We start from the raw sequence: 25,300 nt of genomic DNA on the forward strand, positions 1-25,300 counted from the left end.
CTCTGGTTATTGTAGTTTTAAGATACTTGTTGGTAACTGACTACGGCGATCAAAATGACCAAAAGAACTACAACATCCAGAAAATTGTAGGAGAACTGTGCGGCTGAGTGCAACGCATGCGCAGTCAACGTCAGTCGTTTTTCTGTCGATGTCATGGGAGATGTAGTTTTCTAGATTAGACTATATCGGTAGTCACTATAGCAGTATGGGGAAATGAAAGACTACATGCAGCCCCATAGGGCTGAGCGGCGCATCGGAACGGCGAGATCCAGCCTGCCGTCCATCTGTGTGACTGGCCGCCAAGACTTGGGGAGACGTTGAGAGACGCCGCCAAGATGTCGGGAGATGACGAGCAGCAGGAACAGACCATAGCGGAGGACTTGGTGGTGACTAAATACAAGATGGGGGGAGATATTGCGAACAGTAAGTGTATTGATGTAACCGGAGATGTGCTTTTATCCGTCGCCATGTGCAGATAACCGGGGTTGCAGTGAGAGCGTACCGGGCCGACCCCTCATGACCGCCTGTCTCTGCCTGGTTGCACATGTGAGCTGGGGTCATGTGAAGTTACTGATTGGATTTCACTTTAAAGGAAGGGAATTAGTTTTCAAGCAAAAACGAAACATCTGTATGGTGAGGCCTGTGCTGGCAATCTGCATGGAGTACTTTCTCCGACTGTTATAACACGCGGGCACACGTGCGGAGTCACTACAGACCTGTGCAGGCCGACCAACCTATTGAACACGTGACGAATAGTCTATTGTGACTTTATCTTTTTCAGAAATAGAGAAGTTAAGTTGAGATCGGTTCAGATGTGTGTTTTTTTCACCACGTTAATCCCCAGTGGGAACGTAGGGATAGGAGTTCATCTGCACGTGGAGTAAGGGGTTCAGTTCCATTTCCAACCGTCACGTGGGGTGAGGGGCACATCTAATCATTCCAATACACAGGGGTCAGAACAGTCCATCCAACTCGGAACACGATCGTTAACTTGACCCCATCGCACTTTGAGCGCTCGAACGCTATAATCGTTAAATGTCTTAGTCTCCAGTTCACATTTTACAGTTAAGCGCATTAGGAGGTCATGAGGTCGGTCTTTGTAGTCCGACAAGTAAAGGGTATACTTTTGTATTGTATATATGTCGCATATCCCAAATTCGAGGACATTAGGAGAGGAGTTTTTTTTTCACTTTTAAGATTTTTCAGACCCGTTCGAAGGGAACAACTAGTTGCACTGATCATCCAGTCAAGCTTTACGAGAACGTTATAGATGTCAGTACTCCTGTTCAAATTTTCTGACAGATGCCCCCACCCATTGGATACACTGTATCGTATTTGCATTCTGGGGTAGCGAGTTATATCAGAATGTTGCATGGAAGTTATGAGGCCTAGGTGAAAGGTTGGATCAAACTTGAAAAAAGTTTTTAATCTAAATGATCTGAATTTTCAGCCCAAAATATCTGAATAAAGTGTCATTCACAAATCAATTTGCAGAGATATTTAGATGGCCAGCAAGTTTATCATGTAATGTTACATAACGGTGTCAATTTACGGTAATTTATGCATTTCACCCTTATGCGTGGTTTAAATCCATGTAAATATTTTTTATGTTCAGTTGATAGCTATGCATTTATTTACTGTATTGCGGTTATTTTTCCCTGAGGTAATTTGAAAGTTATTTATAAAAACCTTTTGTGTATTTTTTAAGATGGGTGAATAAATTAGTATAAAATCTTTATAAAATAAAGATTCATCCGTTGAATTTAATTGTAATTTTTTTTCCATGCTTGTTTCTCATTTGAGATGCAGTAGCTTGTAGGAAAAAGTAATAATTGCCTTGTACAGAAGTTGTAAGTGAATTTTGTTTTCGAGGCACTTAAACTCAGTGGTGTCAAGCTACAATATGTTGTTAAATAAATTAAAAACGTACAGTAGTTAGGCTACTAAACCTTCATAAAGATATTTCCAATAGTTAAGGTTACATATAACCTGCAGAACATGTTGAGGGTTTGGAACGTGGACGAAACTAAGCAGAAAAAAATACATACTCCATTCCAAGTGTTAGGATTTCTTTCAGTAGGAATGGAACAACATACGGACACTCCAAGAAATGTAGTCCGGTAAGCTTTTTTTTTTTTTGTAATCTGACCATGTCACTGAAGATCATTTAACGTTTAAGTACTTTAGAATGATGTTTGCCATAATCAAATATTGTAGCTCTTCATTAGGAGCATTTAGGAGAAAATGTATTTAACCTTAAATGTAGAAGTATAAAGTATTCATTCCCGCTTTCCTATAATAGAGACTGAGACCTTTAAAATGTATTCTTCAAATAACACAGGCATATTACTTTTTCCTCTAATATGGTTCCTTTAGCTTGTCTGTCAGGAAGATTCACATTCACCTTAAAGAGATTCACTCTTGTGTAGTCTATACATTTTTATATTAGCAATGAAAAAATAGTTTTCATAAAGTGAACAATTTACTGTAGTACAATTTACCTTATGTTAATCCTCTCTATGGTAGTCTCTATAACATAGGAATGTTTTGACTTGAGTGGGTTCAAAGCTGTGTTTATGGGGTGTAGCACAAAATCAAACTTTAAAACTCCCTTTGTACAGGCTACAATCCATAAAACAGCATACATGTCATATCGGATTTTCAATTCCATTCACCTTCAGCGGCAATGCTGCTTGTAAGCTGTTTAATGGTCTGTTTCATGAGTTGTTAAAGTGGAACTTTTTATTTATTTTTTTTAATTAAAAACAAAAGTTGTGAAACTTAAATCTGTAACCTTTTATTTCATGAAGGTAAATTATTAGCCTATAGCTGTAGGTTGTAATAAACCAAGTTGCTACAGTTGTTGACAATAGTTTTATCACTTGTGTTTATCACTCCAGTTATTTTTGTACTGTTTTGTGTTAGTTTTTGTTTGTAAATTGTACTTTTTAGCACTATAGTGATATGATATATTCAAACATGATTTTAGAAGTGTTTAAAACAGCATTTTGGATAAACACTGTCTCACTATTTAATATTTTACAAGTTTGTGTTTTATGCATGAAGTACAGTTTTAATTTTTAATGATTAAATTTTGCCTTTGTCATAACTGGTATTTGTAATCTCAGACAGAGCTTGCTTCTTCCTATTTTGTTATATAGGGGTCCTGAAGATGGTTGTTGATGCTGCCAAGGTGGATGCCTCTGTTTTAGGGCTTTGTGAGAAAGGAGATGCCATGATCATGGAAGAGACTGGCAAGATCTTTAAGAAGGAAAAGGAGATGAAGAAAGGTACCTGTTTGAATACAGTATAGGCACAAACTATAGCTACAGTTCTGAGTGGTTGCTTTGTTACAGGCTAGTTGAAGTTGTATGTTTAAGAACCAAATATCATTCTTGAAGTGAACAGAAGGTGCAAAGAAAAGCCACTTGAACATTTGACTCTAAATTGCTAAATATCAGCTTTCATATATTTTTTTTTTTATAGTTTTTCTGTTTACAGCAAAAAAAAAAAAGGTGAAATTAATGGTCCACTTTAACTAGTGGAAAAAAATGTATTTTGATTTTGTTGTTAATATGCCAGTTTTTTTAGTCATATTGTAATTCCATTTATAGTTTCAAATTAATGTTAAAAAATCACCATTCATGGTATTGTAGTTTACATGTATGGGTGTTCTTTATTTCTTTATTAAATTAAACTTTCATACCATCAAGATTTTTTCTTTGCATGATAAACACCCTTTGAGTCTCTGATCCTTCATCTTTCTTTAAGTGTACTGCAGTATTGATGATGGTTTTTTTTTTCTGTTCTTCTTTAGGTATTGCGTTCCCTACCAGTATATCAGTCAATAACTGTGTCTGCCATTTCTCTCCACTAAAAAGTGACCCAGATTACACCTTGAAAGAAGGAGACCTTGTTAAAATGTAGGTTCAACTTAAAGCTATAATTTCTTAATACTATTTTGTTAGTTCATTACCATGTACCTTTGTCGTTGTTATGCTTAATATTTTAAAACATGCAACCGTTTTCACTAAAACAATACCTGCTTCTTTGAGCTAAATAGCCCCTTTTGTCAGCGTTCATGGTAAATTTATGACATAGCTCCTATATCAGCAGAGAGAAAACTTTATCATAAATCGGAATAGTCAATGTTCATTCTTTAACTTTAGAATGTACCCATTTAGAATATAAAAGACATGTAGAGCTCCAGTTTTAAAGTGTCGTAGTGGCTGCAAGTTGTCACTGCAGTAATTGGTTTTATAATAGGCTGGTTTATTGATTGGCCTCTTTTGATCTTTAGGTTTCATTTTGAGCTTTTTTATTGGTTTCCATGCTTCTTACATCAGGTGTAGTCTGTAGGCTACAGTGGTTGTAGATTTTTATTGCAGCCAGTATGTTAAGCTAAGTGGAGTCCATATCTTACATTTTCCTGAAGTGAGTATTTTGTCAGATAGCTTATTGTCATGCGTTTATATTGTGTGCACTTGGATCATTAAGAAAGTTTAGAAAAAGATGCCATTTTTGTTGTAATGAATAAATTATAAATCAGGTGTAATAGTTTAATACTAATCTGTAATTATTACCAAAATTGTTTTTAAAACCAAGCTGTTTACAAACAACTGTTAAATTGAGTAAATTTTAAAGGTCCTCTTCCAGAACAATGTATTTGAAAAATCTATCCATTTCATTTTTAGACAGAATTAAAACAGAATAAGAATCATAATGTTTTACAAAAAATGTTTCAAATTTGTGTTTTATTCACATTTTTGTTATGAAATACAACAGTGACTTTTAAATCCATGTAGTAGGAGCAGCAGAAACTACAGGTCGGCCCTTGCAATTCACAGGTTTACAATTTGTGGATCTGCCTTTTCGCAGTTTTGTCATCAATAATTCAATGGATATAAATTTGCTATCTATTGTGGATAAATGCAGACGTCGCTGTAGCTAAGCTACTTAAATGGACTGCAAATCCCTGCAACCCCAGGAATACTGTGTCATTGTATATCTTCAGTTGTCACGAGGGCGGCTGGGTGAAAGATGAGGGCTCTAGTTTTAAAAGTGAACCATAAGAAGCCAACAGCATTATAATTGGTGGTGTTCTGTTTTTGTTTTAACACTTCGCTGCATTGAATTACAATTACGCACATCGGATTGCAGTTTTCTCTGGATTTATGTTCCTGTCCTATGCCTACTTGTTCGTGTGATTTTTGTCTGAGTTAGAAAATGACTTTGTCTGGGAGTGCTCCCAACTTCAACAAATTTTCACATAGATCGACATCATGGTAGGGCAAAACTTTACATTCAGTAGGCTGTTCTGATTTAATTTCATTACTACACCACCATAATCTGCATCTGCAAAATTGGACTGTGCCGTGTTTATCATTTTGTTCTTAGTGTTTTGTTGAATTTCTTTTGTAACTGTTATATTCTTTTATATTAATCGTTCGTCATTTATTACATAAATAATACACACAGCTTTATATATATATATATATATATATATATATATATATATATATAATAAAACTAGTATAACTAAAGTTACAGTTCACTAAAAACTGCATAACTACGCACTTTGTCTGGGGGACGCCATGCATCTTTGTCTCTGCAGCCAGTCTCGCACACATGATTTGCTTGAGCAGCGATCATTCTGTCTCACGTTTCTTGCAACTTTTTGCATCTTATTTAGTGCAACCTAGAATATTATACAGTTATCATGAGTCCAAAACGTATTTGCAAGTTTTTGCTTTCACATAGGTCCTGTGCTTGTAACCCCTGTGAATCACAAGGGATAACTGTAGTACCGTGAAATTTTAAAAACAGCCGCTGGTTATGACAATGTCATGGTGGTAATCTTAAACTAGTATTACACTCCAAAACCAACATGGATTGTCCACCTTAATAAAAGAAGTGCCTGTGTATTTGTGTGTCCATTTGTTTGCTATGTCTGTCATTTTAATACAAACATTAACACTGCTTTTTACTTCAGACGTATGCATTGCATTTGTCATTCCAACAATGATACATCACAAATATTTGTAGTAATGCATTTTATTACTACATATGTTGATGTGCCATCTGTTGGTATGACAAATGCAATGCATTTTATTACTTTATGCATTACAAAATACATTTCATTTGATGGTACACTGCATTAACACTGAGGTCTAAATTGACTACTCAGATTTCAACCCATCTTGAACAGGGAAGACAGCTAGTACAAGTAATAAAGTAGTAACTGTTAGTGTATCTTTTAAAAAGCAAAGCAAGAGCAAATTATGCCATGGTAGACAACCCAGCTTTGTTTTAGTGAATTAGTTCTTTTAGTTCTCAGTGTGCAACACTTGTCTTTCTCTAAAATTTTGGAATTAAGGAAGACTTCAGTACCTAATAGATTTAATGCATCATCAGAGCAGCTGCTTCACTCTAGGGTGACAATTTAATTCAGTCACATCAGACTCACAAGATTCCTGTACAAGCTACCCTTGCACATGAGCCAAATTCCTGGATGAGTTCTGGTTTAGAAAGGACAAAATACAAAGACTAATCTTCCTTATAAGCATAGCTAAAGAACTGTTTTGAGGTGGAGTGATGCTTCTTTTAAAGGTTGTATTTCTGTGGTGACTTGGAATATTTGCCAGTTTCCAGGTACTTTGAGATTCTGTTTAACACAATGTGAGACCTAACAAGGCTGTGCTGCTTGGTTCAATAGGAGCATATGCAGCACTGTTTAACTGTTCTCAGCATACTAGAGGAAGTGAGTTATTTTTCTTAGGTCACACAGAGTGAATTAGGATTGGGTTTTCAAGGTACTGTGTTATCATATAAAATAATACAGATAAAGAGCGTACAGATGTGTTTTTGATGCGAGTGAAAAAATAAGTACAGTGGAACCTCGGTTCACGACCATAATTCGTTCCAAACCTGTGGTCGTGAACCGAAGCAATTTCCCCCATAGGATTGTATGTAAGTACAATTAATCCGTTCCAGACCGTACAAACTGTATGTAAATATATTTTTTTTTTAAGATTTTTAAGCACAAATATAGTTAATTACACCATAGAATGCACAGTGTAATAGTAATAATAATAATAATAATAAATTTTATTTATATTGCACTTTATATTTTAAACTAATGTAAAAACATTGAATAACACTGACACAAACACCCAGGCTCCCTGCTCAGCTGCACACACAGGCTCGCTCTCACTCTCAGCATAAACACTTGTATAAACACTTTTTTTTTTTTTAAATGAGTTTTAAGCACAGGGGGAAAAAAAGGAACATTTGAACAAATCCGAACTTTATTTAAAAGCCAACCAAGACAGTAACATTGCAGGAGTTCACGCTAATAGCATTACAGCCCGATTGCTGTAAACACTCTTTTTAAATGAGTTTTAAGCACAGGGGGAAAAAAGAAACATTTGAAAAAAAGAGAAAAGTAACATTGCAACATTTTCTTCTCACCACTCTTCACTTGCTTAGAAGCCATGGTTAACTGCAAAAGCACACGAAATACTGTAGAGCACAAAGAGTTCACAGGTAAAGCACGCACGTCTGACTGAGAACAATGAACAGGGAGAGGCTGAACACATGCTTAAATACAGTAATCGGCGCGCACGAACCGGAAGGGAAATGAAATAGAGCACAAAGAGTTCACAGCGAAAGCACGCACGTCTGACCGAAAACAATGCAACAGGTGCGGAAATCATCGGTGCGCACAAACCAAAAGGGAAACTGGCTTGTTCGTATACCGAGTATGTGGTCGTGCACCGAGGCAAAAGTTTGGCGAACGTTTTGGTCGTAAACCAAGTTGTACGTGTACCGAGACGTTCATGAACCGAGGTTCCACTGTACAATTAAAAGTTAATGAGAAAGTTTGTAAAACACACACCACATTCATCTCTGATGTGATCAAAGGGCTTATTTATGTATAAAATATATAACACATTTGTCGGTGTGTGTGCTTTGTTCTGGTTTGAATTATGTAGTTTGATATTTAGCACTGGTTTTCCCACCTGTTTTAATAATGAGAATTAAATTATTTCTTTTTTTATTGCACCAGCATAGCCCAAGACTGTTGAATCATTCATTACTTGGATGTTCTAGGACTTATAATAATTAGAAAAAGAAAAGGAAATCTATGGTTGAAGTCATATACTCACATTTCTGTATAACTGCATTTTTTTGTTTTAAACATGCTGAATTTGTTTTAATGTATGGGATGCTAGACATGAAAGTAGAAGTACTTTCTCATAATACGCTAAATTGTAGTCTTCAGGCATTTTCATTCTGTATTACAAGTGGTAATTATTTGCACAGGGCAAGTACACCTTTTACTACTTTAATTGTACTTGCTTAGAACTAACTGTAATTAAAACAATCCACATTATGTGCATCTCAGAGAAGTAGTGATAGTGACCAATGGTTTTGGTTTTATTTATATACAATGATGATATTGCTGGAGCAGTTTGTAAACTTCAGTTGATTCAAACAGTAATCTTTGATGTGTAATAACTTGTGGTGTTATTTTTGCTACCTGGGAGATTAAAGGAATAATGAATCTCTGAAGCAAACATTTGTCTCAGTGATTTAGTTGTGCTGCTTGCTGTCAAGCATCACTTTATTAGTAGGGATGGCATTAACATTTTCTCTCTTCTCTTGCAGTGACCTGGGAGTTCATGTTGATGGCTTTATTGCTAACGTTGCCCACAGTTTTGTTGTAGGTGCCTCTAAGGTATGTGTTGTATGTGTGTATTTTTGTTGCTGACATTGCTTTAAAAAAGGCTTAAGGTAGGCTTGGGAAAATGTAGTTATTCAGAACAATTCTTGCTGGCAGTTGCTTAAATAGTAATAATCACAAATTAACTGATCAACTAGGTTAAGGAGAAAACAAATTATTTTTATGATGTTGTATAATATTGACATTTCCTTTTCTTGATCTGCATCCATTCTCTTACATTTTGTATGCTTTACACAAGTTTTGTCCATATTATCATTTGCTTTGTGTGTTGCTTCAGAATTAAAAATGACTTTTTTAGAGATAAATCGTCCAAGAGTGCTTTATTGTTGTATCAGTCTAAATTTGAGACCTGCTCTGATGCTAGAATTGGAGAACTTTCCCAGCTTGCTGCTTCTTAATATAGAAAGACATACTCTAATCTGGATGCTTAAGAAACCAGAAATCTGCTTCTATATATTCACTTACTTTTGATTAAAATATTGTTTTCAGTAAATACCTCAGCAGTCAAGAGCCAAGCTTACATATTCTTGAGCATAGAGATACTCTTTGAGAATGATGGTTAGACAGGACTAATTTTTAAGTTTTTGGTTCTCAGGAAAACCCTGTGACGGGTCGTAAGGCTGATGTCATCAGAGCAGCACATCTTTGTGGCGAGGCAGCTTTGCGATTAGTCAAACCAGGGAACCAGGTGAGGTTTGTTTCTGAATAGAGTTTATTTTTTATCCCCCACTGTATTGCAGTTGGCAATCATCATGGATTGAGATCCCAATATGAAAATATTTTTGTGCCTTTTAATAACATCTGAAGAATAATGTTTATAGTTAAAACAAATGCACTCTACAAAGTGACAACATTGTGGTGTGAAAATACAAGAGTTCCTTAAAGTTCTAAGGCAGTGTTGCTGTTAGAGTAGATGAATGTTCCCTTGCTTGTGCTGTTAGTCACATGGAGTTAGTCCTTCGATAACATGCTTCTGTTTATCCTCTTTTCATATAGAATTCCCAAGTAACAGAGGCATGGAATAAGATTGCCCAGTCCTTTAAGTGTACACCAGTTGAAGGTAAATTTGTATCTTGCCGTTTCTCATTAGGATTGAGTTTGGAAAATGTAAATTTTGAGAATTATGTTTTAAAATTACATTTTGGTCATCGGTATGTCCTAAAAATGGGATACTGAATTGTAAAGATAATCTTCCCCCACTTCATTATTTTGCAGTATTGATATGACTAGACAGCTTCTTACTTTGGTTCATATTGCATCATTCAGCTTATTTGTGCATGATCTGATGTTCTCTCTTTTCTTTTAATACCACACTTGTTAATTGACGTTTGAACTCTTGTCCAGGTATGCTGTCACATCAGCTGAAACAACATGTTATTGATGGTGAGAAGACCATTATTCAGAACCCAACAGACCAGCAAAGGTGAGTGACTCAAAAGGTGACAGAGTCCTGAAATACCAGTTTCTTATTGAAAATGTAATTGTCCATGCTTACTTCACACAGGAAGGACCACGAGAAGGCAGAGTTTGAAGTCCATGAAGTTTATGCTGTGGATGTCCTGGTCAGCACAGGAGAGGGAAAGGTAATTGTTGTTTGTGTTTGCAGTCTTCTGCTGCTTAGTGAGTTGAAAAGATAACCGAAAGTGTTGTGGGAATATATGCTGTAAAATCAAAATTTATATACACGTTTCTAATTGAGTGCACCATTGAAATCAATGGGAATAGTCCCCCAGCAATCACATTATAAATTTTAATTACTTGCATTTATAATTAGACCTCTGTCTGGTCATAATTGTAGGTACCAGTGCAACATTTAAAGTTGAAATATCCTGCCATATGAATCATGCCTGAGAAGCTTGGATTTTATTTCTGGAAGACCATAAGAGAGTGTAAAACAGAATTGTGGCATAGAGAGAAAGGCTTTCTATAAAGTCAAATTTTTCTGCTGGATTGTCCTTTTTTGTCAGAGTTAGAGAGATGTCAACCTTCTACAGCTGATTTTCATACTGCTCAAGTGGTCCAAAAATTTGAATTTGTGGAAATTACTTAGTGTGGCAATCCTGCACTAAAATTCAAGCCCTGTCTTGATACTGGTGTAAAGTGTTTTATAGAAAAGACTAATACATATTTATAAATAGGACTAATACATTTTTCATCCCACTGGTCTTTACGTCTACCAAAATGTTTGTTAAATTTCAGCCCTCCAAGTTTAATCAAGACAAAAAAAAAATCAGTATATGCTGTTAAATACAAGAAAACAATATCTTGACTTGATCTGGCAACTGTTGAACAGAAAAAATAGAAGCTTTAATGTAGGTTATGTCATGTCTTTGGTCATTAGCTGAATGTAAAATTATTAATAATTGCAGTGTGAATATTGCTATAATGTTCTACCTAAAATGTATTGTTTCAAGAGGAAAGGCACAACATAAAGAAATTTTTTGCAACACATTTTTTGGATTTCAGGTGTCATGGCTGTTGTATTGCTTAATGACAAGTTATAATGTGATTTCTAAAAACAGAGTAAACATGACCTTTATAGAGTACTGTGAAATAGAAAAAAATTATTAAAGGGATGTCTTATTAGAATAGACTTCCCTGACAGTATTCATTATTTTAAAAGCTAAACTATGTCAAACAGTTAATGGGAATAGTGTTCTGAAACTACACCCCTTTTTCTTCTATATATTACCATGATACAGTAGTAACTTACAAACATTTCACTTTTAAACACGTGCACTGCATAGCAGTCAATATATGAACAGCAAATACTTCTCCCTCTATTTCTCTCCACATCTGTTTTCATCATTTCATCTTATGGGAATGACCTAGGAATCATGTTGCACTCCTCATTATCTAAATCCAGACTGTTTACAGAAGCCATTATGAACAGTAATAACATATTATGTAGAACAGCGTTTCTCAACCTTTAAGTATTTGCGACCCGAGTTTTCATAAGTTTTAATCTCGCCCCCCCTAATGTTTTTTTGAAACCCTAATAAAATGTATTCTTTTATTTTTTGCTGCTGGTAGCGGTGTATAAGTTTAAAATTTTCCTACAAATAGCGAAATTACGCCACATATGGCAACATTTGCACCCCACAGTTTAAAAACCGCTGATGTAGAAGAATGTGCAGAGTATAAGTTAAAGGAAATTGTCCATCCATCCATTTTCCAACCTGCTGAATCCGAACACAGGGTCACGGGGGTCTGCTGGAGCCAATCCCAGCCAACACAGGGCACAAGGCAGGAACCAATCCCGGGCAGGGTGCCAACCCACCACAGGACACGCACACACACACCAAGCACACACTAGGGCCAATTTAGAATCGCCAGTCCACCTAACCTGCATGTCTTTGGACTGTGGGAGGAAACCTCACGCAGACATGGGGAGAACATGCAAACTCTACGCAGGGAGGACCCGGGAAGTGAACCCAGGTCTCCTAACTGCAAGGCAGCAGCGCTACCCACTGCGCCACCGTGCTGCCCTAAAGGAAATTGTACTTAAGCTATAATACACACTAGTGGGGCATATTGTAGAATTTTGTGGGCAGGTTTGGTCTTCATATAGCAAAAAAGATTATCACTACTGCAGGAACACCAGAGCAGAATGACTAGACCAATTTCAACACTGATCGGTATCCGCTGTTAGGAAGGACTGAAAGAGTTGAACCTTTTTAGTTTAAGCAAACAGAGATTAAGAAGTGGCACAAATGAAGTTTTTAAATTTTTAAAAAATTGGTACAGTGGATCCCAGTTGTTACATAATTTAAAGTTTGTCAAGAACACTGGGACAGAGATTGACACTTTCAGGGTAGATTTCACACAAGCTTTTGAAAATGTTTTTCACACGGTGAACATTAGACAAATGAATAAATTACCAGGCACCACAGTAGAGAGTGGTGTTTTGCAGGCTTTTCAAAACTTGATTTTTATTTTATTTTGAAAAAATTAGAGGAATATATTTATATTGCAGTTAATTTATTGATTTTTTTTTTTCCAGGCCAAAGATGCAGGCCAGAGAACCACAATCTACAAGAGAGACCCCGCAAAGCAGTATGGTCTGAAAATGAAAACATCTCGTGCCTTTTTCAGTGAGGTTGAGCGGCGTTTTGCCACCATGCCTTTCACGCTCAGGTAAGCATTATCTCAGGATTATATTGTACATTGTGGTTCATTGAACTGTAAAGTACATTTTAATTTCAGTTGTAGTTTTACTCAACACTGTTAACTTTAATCAGAGTCAGAATTCACTTAATTGACCAGGTGCACTAATGTGTACTAGGAGTTTGTCTTGATAGTATTGGTTCAACATACAAGGACAACACAGAATACAAAAGATAAATATAAGAAGTTAAAATATAAAATAATAAAATATAATGCCGCATACAAGGGCAATACAAACAAAATAGGGAGAGTAGGATTAAAATATCCAGGCAGTTTAGTGTGTGGGTATACATAGATACTGAGTAGAAGCTTAGACCTGATTAGTAACAATAACTGCACTTGGGGGGGGGGGGGGGGGGGGGGGGGACTGTTTGGGTGACAGGCTGTTTTTACTTTCACTGCATGAAGACGTTTGCCGGAGAGGAGTCTTTAGAACAGGTGATACCCTGAGTGAGTCAAATCGGCAGTGATCTTTGCAGCCCTCATTCTTACCCTAATTATAGTGATATGATCTAAAAATATGACCTGAAATTTGAAAAAGGAAATATACACTTTCATGCATAAAAATGAGAATTCAAGGACATGCACTTGTTTTACAATAAACAGAGCTGGGCGAGACCTTTGCTTTCACTGAACATGTACAACTGGGATAAAAACAAAACACAAACTTAATATCAGCTGCCGGACTAGATTGCCATTGCTTTATACATGCTATAGGTTTAATTCTGTCTGAACAAGCATGTCGGCATTGATGCTGCTGCCTTGTTTGACACACCCATATTAAGATTATTTCAAGGCACTTTATGATTGTCTTTATGTGCTGTATCATGCCAGAGAAGCCTGTCATGAAGCATATTCCCTAGCAGTGGATCACTTTACAGATGCACATGGTTATTCTAGCTTTATTTATTATAGATGCTTCAGTTTTAACATGAAAATCGAAAGTCTGCACTTTCCAAACATGTGCAACAACTGTATGTGTACCATGTCACAGACCAGTGTCACATTTTGGCACTGAATTGCACAGTGTTAATCTGTCCAAGGTTGGGTAGATTTTTAAAGACTTTCGAAAATCCAAAGGAGTTTAATATATGACATTGTGCCCCTCAAATGGTTGCACATTGTTGCTATGTGTTTGGCTTCCTGAGGAAACTGTTGTATGTTTAATGCCATTATCAGCCATTCAAAAGGCTGTTGCCACCTTACTGATGTTTTTTTTGTGTTTTGCTTTTTTTTTTTTTTTTTCTTTTTTCAACCAAACCTGAAGATGGAGTGGAGTATTGTGCTTTTTCTGCCCCTCTGGTGCAATTAAAACATTTGTAAACGGGCCTAAGGATGCTAAGTTAATAAGCCTAGTGTTCCTGTGTCAGTGCTGTGCTTTACCTATATTATTTATTTGTAGCAATTTGTTTTCGAATTCCATTTACTGCGGTGCAGAATTGCAGGAAGAATACGTATGTAACAGTAGCTAGCAGATCTGGAAATGCTTTTATAGGGTAACAGAGCAGAAACAGTCTTCTTTGGCAATGTCATTTCCTGGACTGCTTAGTTGATATCACGTTACACAACTTAGAATCAAAGGGGATGTCAAACTTGGCAACTTCAGTTGCTGATCTCATTACCTGATGATGTCAGATTATGTAACTAGAATTTAAGGGTGTGTCAATTGAGATGGATGCCTGACAACTTCCCAGCACAGTTTCAGATTTCCAAAATATCCCAAGCTCACCCTTTTTTTCTGAGAGCCAATAACATGCTGCCTGACAAAGCTGCAGTTTTGACCGTCCAATTCAGTCGTGGTACATAAAACGCTTCATGTCAGACAGACGAGTCTCTCCTTTTTTCATTAGTTCCAAAACACCCATTTTCCTAATTGTTTGCACCCCCTTTATAGGCACTATACTTGTCAGTTGTTCTCACTCACATGCACAAAATTTTGCCCCTACAACTTAAGACAAAATCAATCCTGTTTGTCTTTGTCAAGGCGAGTTACAAAGTAATTGGACTTGGTCACTGCGTATGTCTGTCTGCACAACAAGAGTTGTCACTTCACAGGAGTGCCCCTGTAAATGAAGTCAGCAACTAAAATCCACTAGAAATATCTTGTAGTGTGACCTGACCATGATCCCTGACCATGTTAGTTATCTATTATTACTTATTTAATTGCTTAATTTTTGCCTCTTATATATATTTCATTTTATTCCTGTGCACAAAGAATTGATGATTTTTTTTATTTATATATATATATATATATATATATATATATATATATATATCATCCTTTGTTGTGCTCTTGGGCAAAGGGAATGTGCGTGTTTTGTGATGCAGAATGATGTTAAACATGTATATAATATGTTCTGTAAAGCTCTTGTTTTTTGATCTTTAGCAGTAAGAGGTAAAGCCACAGGAGGTAGGCATATACAGGTACCGATAAATAAAGGCACCACAGACTTGCAGTAACTTTTTTCAGTTTAAAAGTGTTTAGTTTACAAATGTTTTTAACTTTTGAATAATTCTGTGTTGTTTTTATAATGAAACTATGAAGATGCATTTCCATTTTACCTTTGTCTCTTTGCACACTATTTTCCCTATTATATTACATTCCCCTATTTTATTGTAGTGTCAATACAACTAAATGTTATTTTACATAGTGCCTGCTATAAATCTAAAACTGAATTTGTACTGAGTTCAAGGACGTAAAGCACTTAATGATAGTGTTATCTATCTTTTACTAACAGACAAAGGCTTTAACATGCTCTCGGAATAAATAAACAAAACCAAAGGCTTAAAACTGCTACAAAAATTGTCATGCACTTGCTGTATAAATAAGATGCTATGATCTCATTATGTGTATTCTCCTTATTTTGATAATGAAAATGTAATAACTCATTCCATTTGTGTTGTCTGTTTGCAAAGTGTTTTTTATAATGTACTGTGAGTAACTGACATAACTGGAAACCTCAATTTATACTCTGAGAACGTAGGAATCTTGATAGTGTGAAAATATAAGTATTTTACAGTTAGAAATACCAAGGTACTCAAGGCAGATTTCTTTTTTTTTTGCTTACGTCAGAAAGTGTTAATAGCCCCAAGGATTTTTTCTCTCTAACTTGTTCATTACCTTATCGTTAACAATAAACTTTTTTTTTTTTTTTTTCTTAAATATGTATGTGTGGCAAAAACTAGATTAAACCGTGAAGCTGTAGCTTTTAAGCTTTCTATAACTTTTTTGACTCAGGGCTTTTGAAGATGAGAAGAAGGCTCGAATGGGAGTGGTAGAGTGTGCCAAACATGAACTGCTGCAGCCATTCAATGTGCTGTATGAGAAGGAAGGTAAGTAATTATATTATTTCTTCACTGTTGTTCATCTATATTTTCTGTTTTATCATTACATTAATGTTAAATAGCAGACAACTATGCCAAATGTTAGTCTTTCTACTATATTTTCCAAATGCCCTTTCAATTAAGGCATTTGTGGCTAAGCAGAGTGCTATGCTTTTATAAAGTATTATTTCAAAATTGGCATAAATTTCCTTATTGCACTAGTAGACTACATTGTGTAGACTCTTGACTACAATTAATTGCAAATTGAAGTTTAGGAGACAGAAGGAAGTAGAACTTTCTGAATTAGGTAGTCTTTTTTATTTAGCAATCAAATGTAGTTATCTAATTTTTAGTCAAGGGATAACTTTGATTTTGTGTTTGACATTGTACTTCAGTGATGCACAATTATACTCTTTGATTAACTGTGGGGGGGTTAGAATGAGAAACTTCAAATGATGTTGTGAACAAACCCCTCTGGTCATACCTTATGTACTAACAATTCACTAAATGATTATCTGTGTTTAAGAATATGAGTTCAGCTGCATGCTGTGGTAGAAAAATAAAAAGGAAAATGATCATTAAATAATGTTCTCTGCTTTGACTTAATGCTATCACCCAGGTTGTAGGAAGCAGCCAGGAATATCTACATTCAATGAAGATTTGGAACTTTCTTTAGATTAAAGCCAAAAAATTACTAAAATTGTGTAAAAAAACAGTACTATTTACATGTTTCTGTAGCATACTCATTGCAGACCTTGTTGTATACAGATATGTTTTTTTCTTTTTATTAAATGATATACTATATTGATCTCCTTGGGGTAATTGTTTTTTCGCATGACCTTTAGCGGTCAGACTGCATAGTCAGCCATTGTACAGCACCTCCAGAGCAATTGTCAGGTTAAGGACCTTGCTCAAGGGCTCAGTGGAATAGGATCCTTTCTGGCAGTAACGGTCCGGCAACCTTCCACATATCTGCAGAGATCCTTAGCCTCAGAGCCACCGTTTTGCCTTAAAATATAGTACTCTTTACATGTTTCTATAGCATAGTCATTGCAAACCTTGTTATGTTGGATATGTAACAATATAAGACCATTGCACACATATGAAATTGTCACATATACAGAGAATGACTTGGGCTTACCTGTGTAGAATGCAGCCTATGCTTCCAAAGTAGACTGTTGAGGTCTATGATGCATGTAGCATAATTCAGAAATAGCCACATGAAGTAAATGGCATGTTTTCTTTACAGCAAAGTCTGATCTATTCGCAGTGCATTTCTAAATGTCCTAAAGTAAAGACAGGCTTTATTTTATTTGCAACATAAATCACCTTTACATCACATTACATTTGTATTTCAAATATACCCTTTTTTGGTCGTTTTTCACTTAATTTTCTTGCTTCTTGACAGATGTCCTGAGCTTAGATTTAAACAGCCCTTGTGGTTTGTGTAGGAAATAGAATTTTTGTGGAAGGAAAGTAAAATGTTTTCCAGACCAGTTTTTTTTTTTTTTTTTTTTGCTTCGGAAATATAATGGCAAGCAAATGTAATTACAGTGGTTGCCTTTTATATACAACAGTTCTGGCAAACCTGTGTCTGCAGGCTTTATTTATCTTGCTAGGAATAACTGCCTTTGTAGCACATTTACTGACATAAAATAGAATTCAAAAGCAACTACCAGTAAACGTCTGTGCTTACTTTTTTTAGTTAAATTGCAGTCTTTTAGCAGAAAGCTGATATCACTTTGACAGTAAACGCTTAAATACAAATGTTTTTGCTTGGGGAGGGTTATGTCAGGAAGGGCATCTGGTGTAAAACTTTGCCAAATCAATATGCGGACAACAATACAAATTTCCATATTGAACCGATCGAGCCCCGGGTTAACAATGACCACCACTAGTACTGTTAGTCAACAGGGTGCTGACGGAAATTGGGCTACTGTTGGCCGAAGGAGAAGAAGAGGGGGGAGACGTGTCCGGAGACAGGAGGAGAGGAGGAAAGTAAAGCAAGTGGAACTGAGGGTAGGAACTTTGAATTTTGGCAGTATGACTGGTAAGGGGAGAGAGTTAGCAGATATGATGGAGAGAAGGAAGGTTGATATATTGTGAGTGGAAGAGACTAAATGGAAGGGGACTAAGGCCGGGTGAATCGGAGGTGGATTCAAATTGTTCTTTCATGGTGTGGATGGGAGGTGAAATGGGGTAGGAGTTATTCTGAAGGAACAGTATGTTAAGAGAGTTTTGGAGGTGAAAAGAGTGTCAGAGTAATGATTATGAAGCTGGAAATTGGAGGTGTGATGATGAATGTTAGTGCATATGCACCGCAAGTTGGGTGTGCAATGAGTGAGAGAGAAGATTTTTGGGGTGAGTTGGATGAAGTGATGAACAGTGTACCCAAGGGACAGAAAGTGGTGATTGGAGCGGATTTCAATGGGCATGTTGGTGAAGGGAACAGAGGAGATGAGGAGGTGATGGATAGGTATGGTGTCAAAGAGAGGAATGAAGAAGGTCAGAGGATAGTGGATTTTGCAAGAAAGGATGGACATGGCTGTGATGAATATGTATTTTAAGAAGAGGGAGGAACATAGGGTTACGTACAAGAGTGGAGGAAGATGCACATAGGTAGATTACATCCTGTGCAGAAGAGTTGATCTGAAGGAGATTGAAGACTGCAAAGTGGTGGCAGGGGAAATTGTAGTTAAGCAGCATAGGATGGTGGTCTGTAGGATGACGTTGGAGATCAAGAAGAGGAAGAGAGTGAGGGCAGAGCCAAGGATCAAATGGTGGAAGTTGAAAAAGGAAGACTGCAAGGTTGAGTTTAGGGAGGAGGTGAGACAGGCACTGGGTGGCAGTGAAGAGTTACCAGACAGCTGGGAAACTACAGCAGATGTAGTATGGGTGACAGCAAGAAGGGTGCTTGGCGTGACATCTGGAAAGAGGGAGGAGGAAAAGGAAACCTGATGGTGGAATGAGGAAATACAGGAGAGTATACAGAGGAAGAGAATGGCAAAGAAGTAGGATAGTCAGAGAGATGCAAAAAGTACACAAGAGTACAAGGAGATAAGGCGCAAGGTGAAGAGAGAGGTGGTGAAGGGTAAAGAAAAGGTGTATGATGAGTTGTTTGAGAGGTTGGACACTAAACATGGAGAAAAGGACCTGTACTGATTGGCTAGACAGAGGGACCGAGCTGGGAAAGATGTGCAGAAGGTTAGGGTGCTAAAGGAAATGTACTCACAAGTGAGGAGAGTGTGTTGAGTAGATGGAAAGAATACTTTGAAAGGCTGATGAATGAAGAGAATGAGAGAGAGAAGAGGTTGGATGATGTGCAGATAGTGAATCAGGAAGTGCAACAGATTAGCAAGGAGGAAGTAAGGACAGCTATGAAGAGGATGAAAAATGGAAAGTCCGTTGGTCCAGATGACATACCTATGGAAGCATGGAGGTGTTTAGGAGAGATGGCAGTGGAGTTTTTAACCAGATTGTTTAATGGAATCTTGGAAAGTGAGAGGATGCCTGAGGAGTGGAGAAGTGGTGTATTGGTGCCGATATTTAAGAATAAGGGGCATGTGCAGGACTGCAGTAACTACAGGGGAATAAAATTGATGAGCCACAACATGAAGTTATGGGAAAGAGTAGTGGAAGCTAGGTTAAGAAGTGAGGTGATGATTAGTGAGCAGCAGCATGGTTTCATGCCAAGAAAGAGCACCACAGATGAAATGTTTGCTCTGAGGATGTTGATGGAGAAGTTCAGAGAAGGCAAGAAGGAGTTGCATTGCGTCTTTGTGGACCGGGAGAAAGCATATGACAGGGTGCCTCAAGAGGAGCTGTGGTATTGTATGAGGAAGTCGGGAGTGGCAGAGAAGTACGTAAGAGTTGTACAGGATATGTACGTGGGAAGTGTGACAGTGGTGAGGGCTGAGGTAGGAGTGACAGATGCATTCGAGTTGGAGGTGGGATTACATCAGGGATCAATCAGCTCAGCCCTTTCTTATTTGCAATGGTGATGGACAGGTTGATAGACGAGATTAGACAGGAGTCCCTGTGGACTGATGTTTGCTGATGACATTGTGATCTGTAGCAATAGTAGGGAGCAGGTTGAGGAGACCCTGGAGAGGTGGAGATGTGCTCTAGAGAGGAGAAGAATGAAAGTCGGTAGGAACAAGACAGAATACATGTGTGTAAATGAGAGGGAGGTCAGTGGAATGGTGAGGATGCAGGGAGTAGAGTTGGCGAAGGTGGATGAGTTTAAATACTTGGGATCAACAGTAGAGAGTAATGGGGATTGTGGAAGAAAAAGAGAGTGCAGGCAGGGTGGAATGGGTGGAGAAGAGTGTCAGGAGTAATTTGTGACAGACGGGTATCAGCAAGAGTGAAAGGGAAGGTCTACAGGACGATAGTGAGACCAGCTATGTTATATGGGTTGGAGATGGTGGCACTGACCAGAAAGCAGGAGACAGCTGGAGGTAGCAGAGTTAAAGATGCCAAGATTTGCACTGGGTGTGACGAGGATGGATAGGATTAGAAATGAGTACATTAGAGGGTCAGCTCAAGTTGGACGGTTGGGAGACAAAGTCAGAGAGGCAAGATTGCGTTGGTTTGGACATATGCAGAGGAGAGATGCTGGGTATATTGGGAGAAGGATGCTAAGGACAGAGCTGCCAGGGAAGAGGAAAAGAGGAAGGCCTAAGTGAAGGTTTATGGATGTGGTGAGAGAGGACATGCAGGTGATGGGAGTAATAGAGCAAGATGCAGAGGACAGAAAGATATGGAAGAAGATGATCCACTGTGGCAACCCTTAACGGGAGCAGCCGAAAGAAGTTGTTGGGATGGTGCTATTTTGATGTAAATCTTCTCCATTCATATCGCTGATCATTGTGGCCTAAAAGTTAAACTTCCTTTGCCCTGGTGTGCATAAGTAAACTGTATGTAACTTTTTATGGTTTTTCTTCCTCGATCGACAAACTATTAGATGATGGCAATGAAGTGCTCTCTTAATGGTGGACGATGGCAATTATGTTCCTAGTACTTCATCACCTATGTCCTTAATTTTTGTCATGAAATACTATTGATCCTTTTCAAACAAACTTTGTTTATCCAAGGGAGTCATTTTGTGCCTCCTTTCTAAATGATGTAAAATCTTTATGGTTCCAAGTGTTTTAATTTATTCCTACAATTGATTGTACAGTTGCTTGTGGTACCTTTTTGATACTTTTAGAGATGACTCTTAAGGAGAAACCGAACATGTGAAGAACATTTTTTTTTTTTTTTTTTTTTTTAACCTAAGGTGTTGACTCCATTCTTTTGATTTCCCATTTGTCTTAACCACAAAAAGAAACTGGCACTACATGTAGGCCCTTGTATACAGCCACAGGTGTCCCAATTACTATTTAATTATGATAACTCGGAAGCTACTAAAGTGAATTGCATCAATTCCTGGAATAATCCATTCTGTTTAAATATTACTTAGTCTATAAAATTTATGACATCGTGATTAATCATTAATTTGGAAAAAAAAACTCTTATGGAAATTAAGTAGATACTCTGATTGACTTACACATGTGTCGTCTGTCAACATATATGTGAACTTGGGGAATTTTTAGCTTGAAAGTTTTTAGGCAAGGTGTTTCCAAACATATAGCATCACTGTAAATAGTAAAGGTGATAACCTAAGTGGTGCTTAAGTCAAATTCAGACATCTTTTATAGAAAGCATGTAATTCCATTCAATGATAGTTTTTCCATTAAAGAAAGTTTACTTTGTAATTGAGAATGCATTGTTTTCAGGCTGCTTTATTTATTTATTTACTTTTTTAAATCTAGGAGAGTTTGTAGCCCAGTTCAAGTTCACAGTCCTCCTAATGCCCAATGGGCCCATGCGCATCACCAGTGGACCTTTTGAATCTGATCTGTATAAATCGGAACATGAAGTCCAAGACTCTGATCTTAAGGTATGTAATAGAATGACTTTCATTGTTCTTTTACATTGCAATTGCACAAACTCAGTGTTTATCATCATACATAGCTGTAATTGAAACTATCCTTCACAGTTTCTTGGCCGATGTGCAGCGCTGATTCTTCACAGGGGTCTCCGGTACAGACTTGCGTGATGTAGAGCTGGTTTATGACTGGAAGCTCATTTCCAAAGTGTTGAAAGGAATAAAGCACAGCACTGAAGTTTACTTAGGGTTATGTCGGTCGATATCACAGAAATCGTCGCTTTTTTTCTTTGAACCATGTTGCATCCCCTTCTGAAGCATCTCTCATAGGTGAATAGTCTGGTCTTATTGGAATAATATAGTAAAAGAAAGTTAGCTTATCAGATATATATAGATAGATATATATAGATTGGGTTAGGGCAGATAGGTTACATGACAGTTAGAAATGGGGGTGTATATCATGAAATCAGCAGATGTGATTAAAATTGGTTGATCTTTAGTATAAAACTAGGGGGCTCCGCCCCCTGCTCGCTTCGCTCGCCAACCCCTGGTGTTGGGTAACCCGAAATACATTGATGTATGTATGAGATGTATTGGAGTGTAAAGGTGTAGATGACAAACAAAGGAAGTAAAGAACCCATAGCATGGCACATTAGAAAGATTTATTGCAATATTTCTTTATACACAACATTTGTAGTAACGATGGTGTGTTGTCCTTGAATGAGTTTTCCTTGGTATGGAGTATCTATAACTTTAACTTTAATGTCAGATGAACGCCGAACTCTATGACTTCAGTGACATTTGTCATTTTCAGCTCTGTGCATTGCTTGTTTTCAGGAAGGTTCATTCGTTGATAGATTGCGTCATCTGGATCTAACACGTAGATCTGTGCATATTTGCGTTCGTGATTTGGCCCAGAGTGCACTGTTCCAATCCGATGTAATATCTGTCCACATACGCGAAAGCAGTATGGGCCATTGCCAGGTGGTGGCCTGATAATTACCCCGGTAGATGCAAAAGCAAATTAACTATTGTAGGATCTAATGCAGTCCATAAAGTTTTTACTTTCGGGTACATTGTTAGTTAGAAGCTTTCGTAGATATTCAGGATATTCATCTAAAGGAGGCAGTCTAACCTGACCCTTTTGACAACAACGTGTAAACTCATTAGTTGTTTTGCCAGTTGTTTCTTCAGGGAAGTTAAGTGAGTGACAATGACAGCAAATGATATTCATTAATCCTAATGAATGTTCATTAATAGTGGACTCATTACAGAATGCGTTGTCAGCTAATTGGCGGAATTGTTTAGCGGCTGTTTGTCGTTCCTTTCTTTGCCGTTTATCTATTGCCTCTGCTGTGTGAGAGGCGCGTTGTAGGTGCCTGCGTTCATTAATTGTATTCAGGCGGGCTCGTTTCTGTATGGTTTTGGAGCCGAGACAGTTTTGCTTCCGCGGTTTCAGACGTGCGTTGTAGGCGCCTACGTTTATTTTTTTTACCCATGCGGGCTCGTTTTTGTAGCTCCGTTAGTTGAGCTGGATCGTTTTGGAGCCGTGACCGTGACTCCCATTAGTTATCCGTTGTCTGCCGTTAGTAATATGGATAATTGCACTTACTGTTAATACAGAGCGTTTTCTGTGGTTGTACTGTTAATAATGCATCACTGTAATGTGATTCATATATGCTATATGGTTTGGACGTGTGAGGATGCCGTACGTTTAATACGGAGAGTTCGTTTATTCTCATTACTCGGACCATGCTGTGTAGTGTGGACGTTTAGTTCAGAAGCGCGTTGTAGGCGCCTGCGCCTTTCTTACTTTCTCGCGCCTTCCGTACTATCTTTGTGGACCTTTGCGGACTCCGTAATGTCTTCCGTTTGACTCTGAGGTGCAGTGCAGAATCCTCTTTTCTGTGTGGCTGAGTCGTTAGCTATGGGCGCGTTGTTGCTTCATGTCTTATTTACGTTAGTTGAGCTCTTTCGTTTTTGAGCCGTGACTCCTTCGTTCGCGGTGGATCAGACTTCGCTTGCGGTTTATGAGACGCGCGCTGTAGGCGCCTGCGCACTATGTCTCCTGGGTCCATCGCCGTGTACCTGCGTCCGTGCCTTCCGGTTTACCATTCTCGATTAGTAATATGGATTAATAAATGCTACATAGTGGCTAGAGTAGGTTAAATGGGTATCAAACACTGCGCCAGTATTTTGTGTCCAAAATGAGAAAATAAAAGGTTAATTAGTTGACAGTTAAGGCAGTTATGTTTATCTCTTAAGTATGTATTGGTCAGTAACCTTTCATATGTGTGAGAGTGCTGCCACCAATGTCCTATCAAATGAGCAAGCTGTTAGAAAACCACACTGCAAAATGTTGTTAGATTTATAGAGTAGTTCTGTTTTATTGTTTTACCTTCTAAGTGGTGTGGCCTTACTGTGTTTATCTGCCTATGTTGTCCTACCATTAGTGCAGGCTGGCATTGCTGTTTGCCGTGGTCCAGGGTTTGGTTATAATATGTCCAATTTTCATCTACCTATAAAAAACATCTTTTAAAGAGCGATAATTATGGCAAAATTACTCTTCTGCCATAAATCAAATACATCATCTTTAAAGTTTCATCCTAACATAAGAAATCTTAGTTTTACCTTAGCTAACTTCAGCTAGTCCTGCATGTGTTGCTGAAGTTCATGTTATGACCTATGGGCAGTTTGCTTTTCAGGTTACCTGCAAGAACCAAACCCAGTGTGATACAGGTGTGGAAGCAAAAGTCACCAGGATTTTAAGCTTACTTTAAGTATGGTGTAGCTTCAGGAATCCTTGCCTCTCAAATATCACAACATATCTGTTTCTTTGTTAATAGGTCAGATGTTAGAGATTTCTGACATGGATCCAATGCTTTAGATACTTCGCATAGGGTGTAGAGCAACTTTAAATTTGTTATCTAATCTAATTGTATACTTCTGGTGTTCCTGTAGGCAGTAGTTTTGGTGGTGGCATCCATAAATTTTAAACATGTACTTATCTGGTTCAGTAATCGTCTTGACTGTTTCTTACAGTAGCTTACAAGCTGCAGATTCTTATTCCCTATTGTTTGTTTCTTTGTGCTGTCCCCAGAACTGGTAATGAATTCTCTGATTACCTGGCA

At 37.5% G+C, this 25,300-nt stretch overlaps 1 protein-coding gene across 2 annotated transcripts in view; it reads left to right on the top strand.

Moving 5' to 3' along the window:
- Window positions 1–217: 217 nt before the first annotated feature.
- The window catches only part of pa2g4a (proliferation-associated 2G4, a), a 30,425-nt gene continuing 5,342 nt past the window's right edge, over window positions 218–25,300 (top strand). For both annotated transcript variants that reach the window (XM_051924084.1, XM_028798131.2), the window contains exons 1-11: window positions 218–423; window positions 3,162–3,290; window positions 3,818–3,923; window positions 8,671–8,740; window positions 9,342–9,434; window positions 9,743–9,806; window positions 10,091–10,169; window positions 10,251–10,329; window positions 12,750–12,883; window positions 16,152–16,246; window positions 22,054–22,181. In XM_051924084.1, the coding sequence (XP_051780044.1) occupies window positions 336–423; window positions 3,162–3,290; window positions 3,818–3,923; window positions 8,671–8,740; window positions 9,342–9,434; window positions 9,743–9,806; window positions 10,091–10,169; window positions 10,251–10,329; window positions 12,750–12,883; window positions 16,152–16,246; window positions 22,054–22,181 (1,065 nt within the window). In that variant the 5' untranslated portion in view covers window positions 218–335. The remainder of the gene's footprint in view (window positions 424–3,161; window positions 3,291–3,817; window positions 3,924–8,670; window positions 8,741–9,341; window positions 9,435–9,742; window positions 9,807–10,090; window positions 10,170–10,250; window positions 10,330–12,749; window positions 12,884–16,151; window positions 16,247–22,053; window positions 22,182–25,300) is intronic.

This window comes from Erpetoichthys calabaricus, chromosome 3, assembly GCF_900747795.2.
Source record: "Erpetoichthys calabaricus chromosome 3, fErpCal1.3, whole genome shotgun sequence".
Lineage (NCBI taxonomy): Eukaryota > Metazoa > Chordata > Cladistia > Polypteriformes > Polypteridae > Erpetoichthys > Erpetoichthys calabaricus.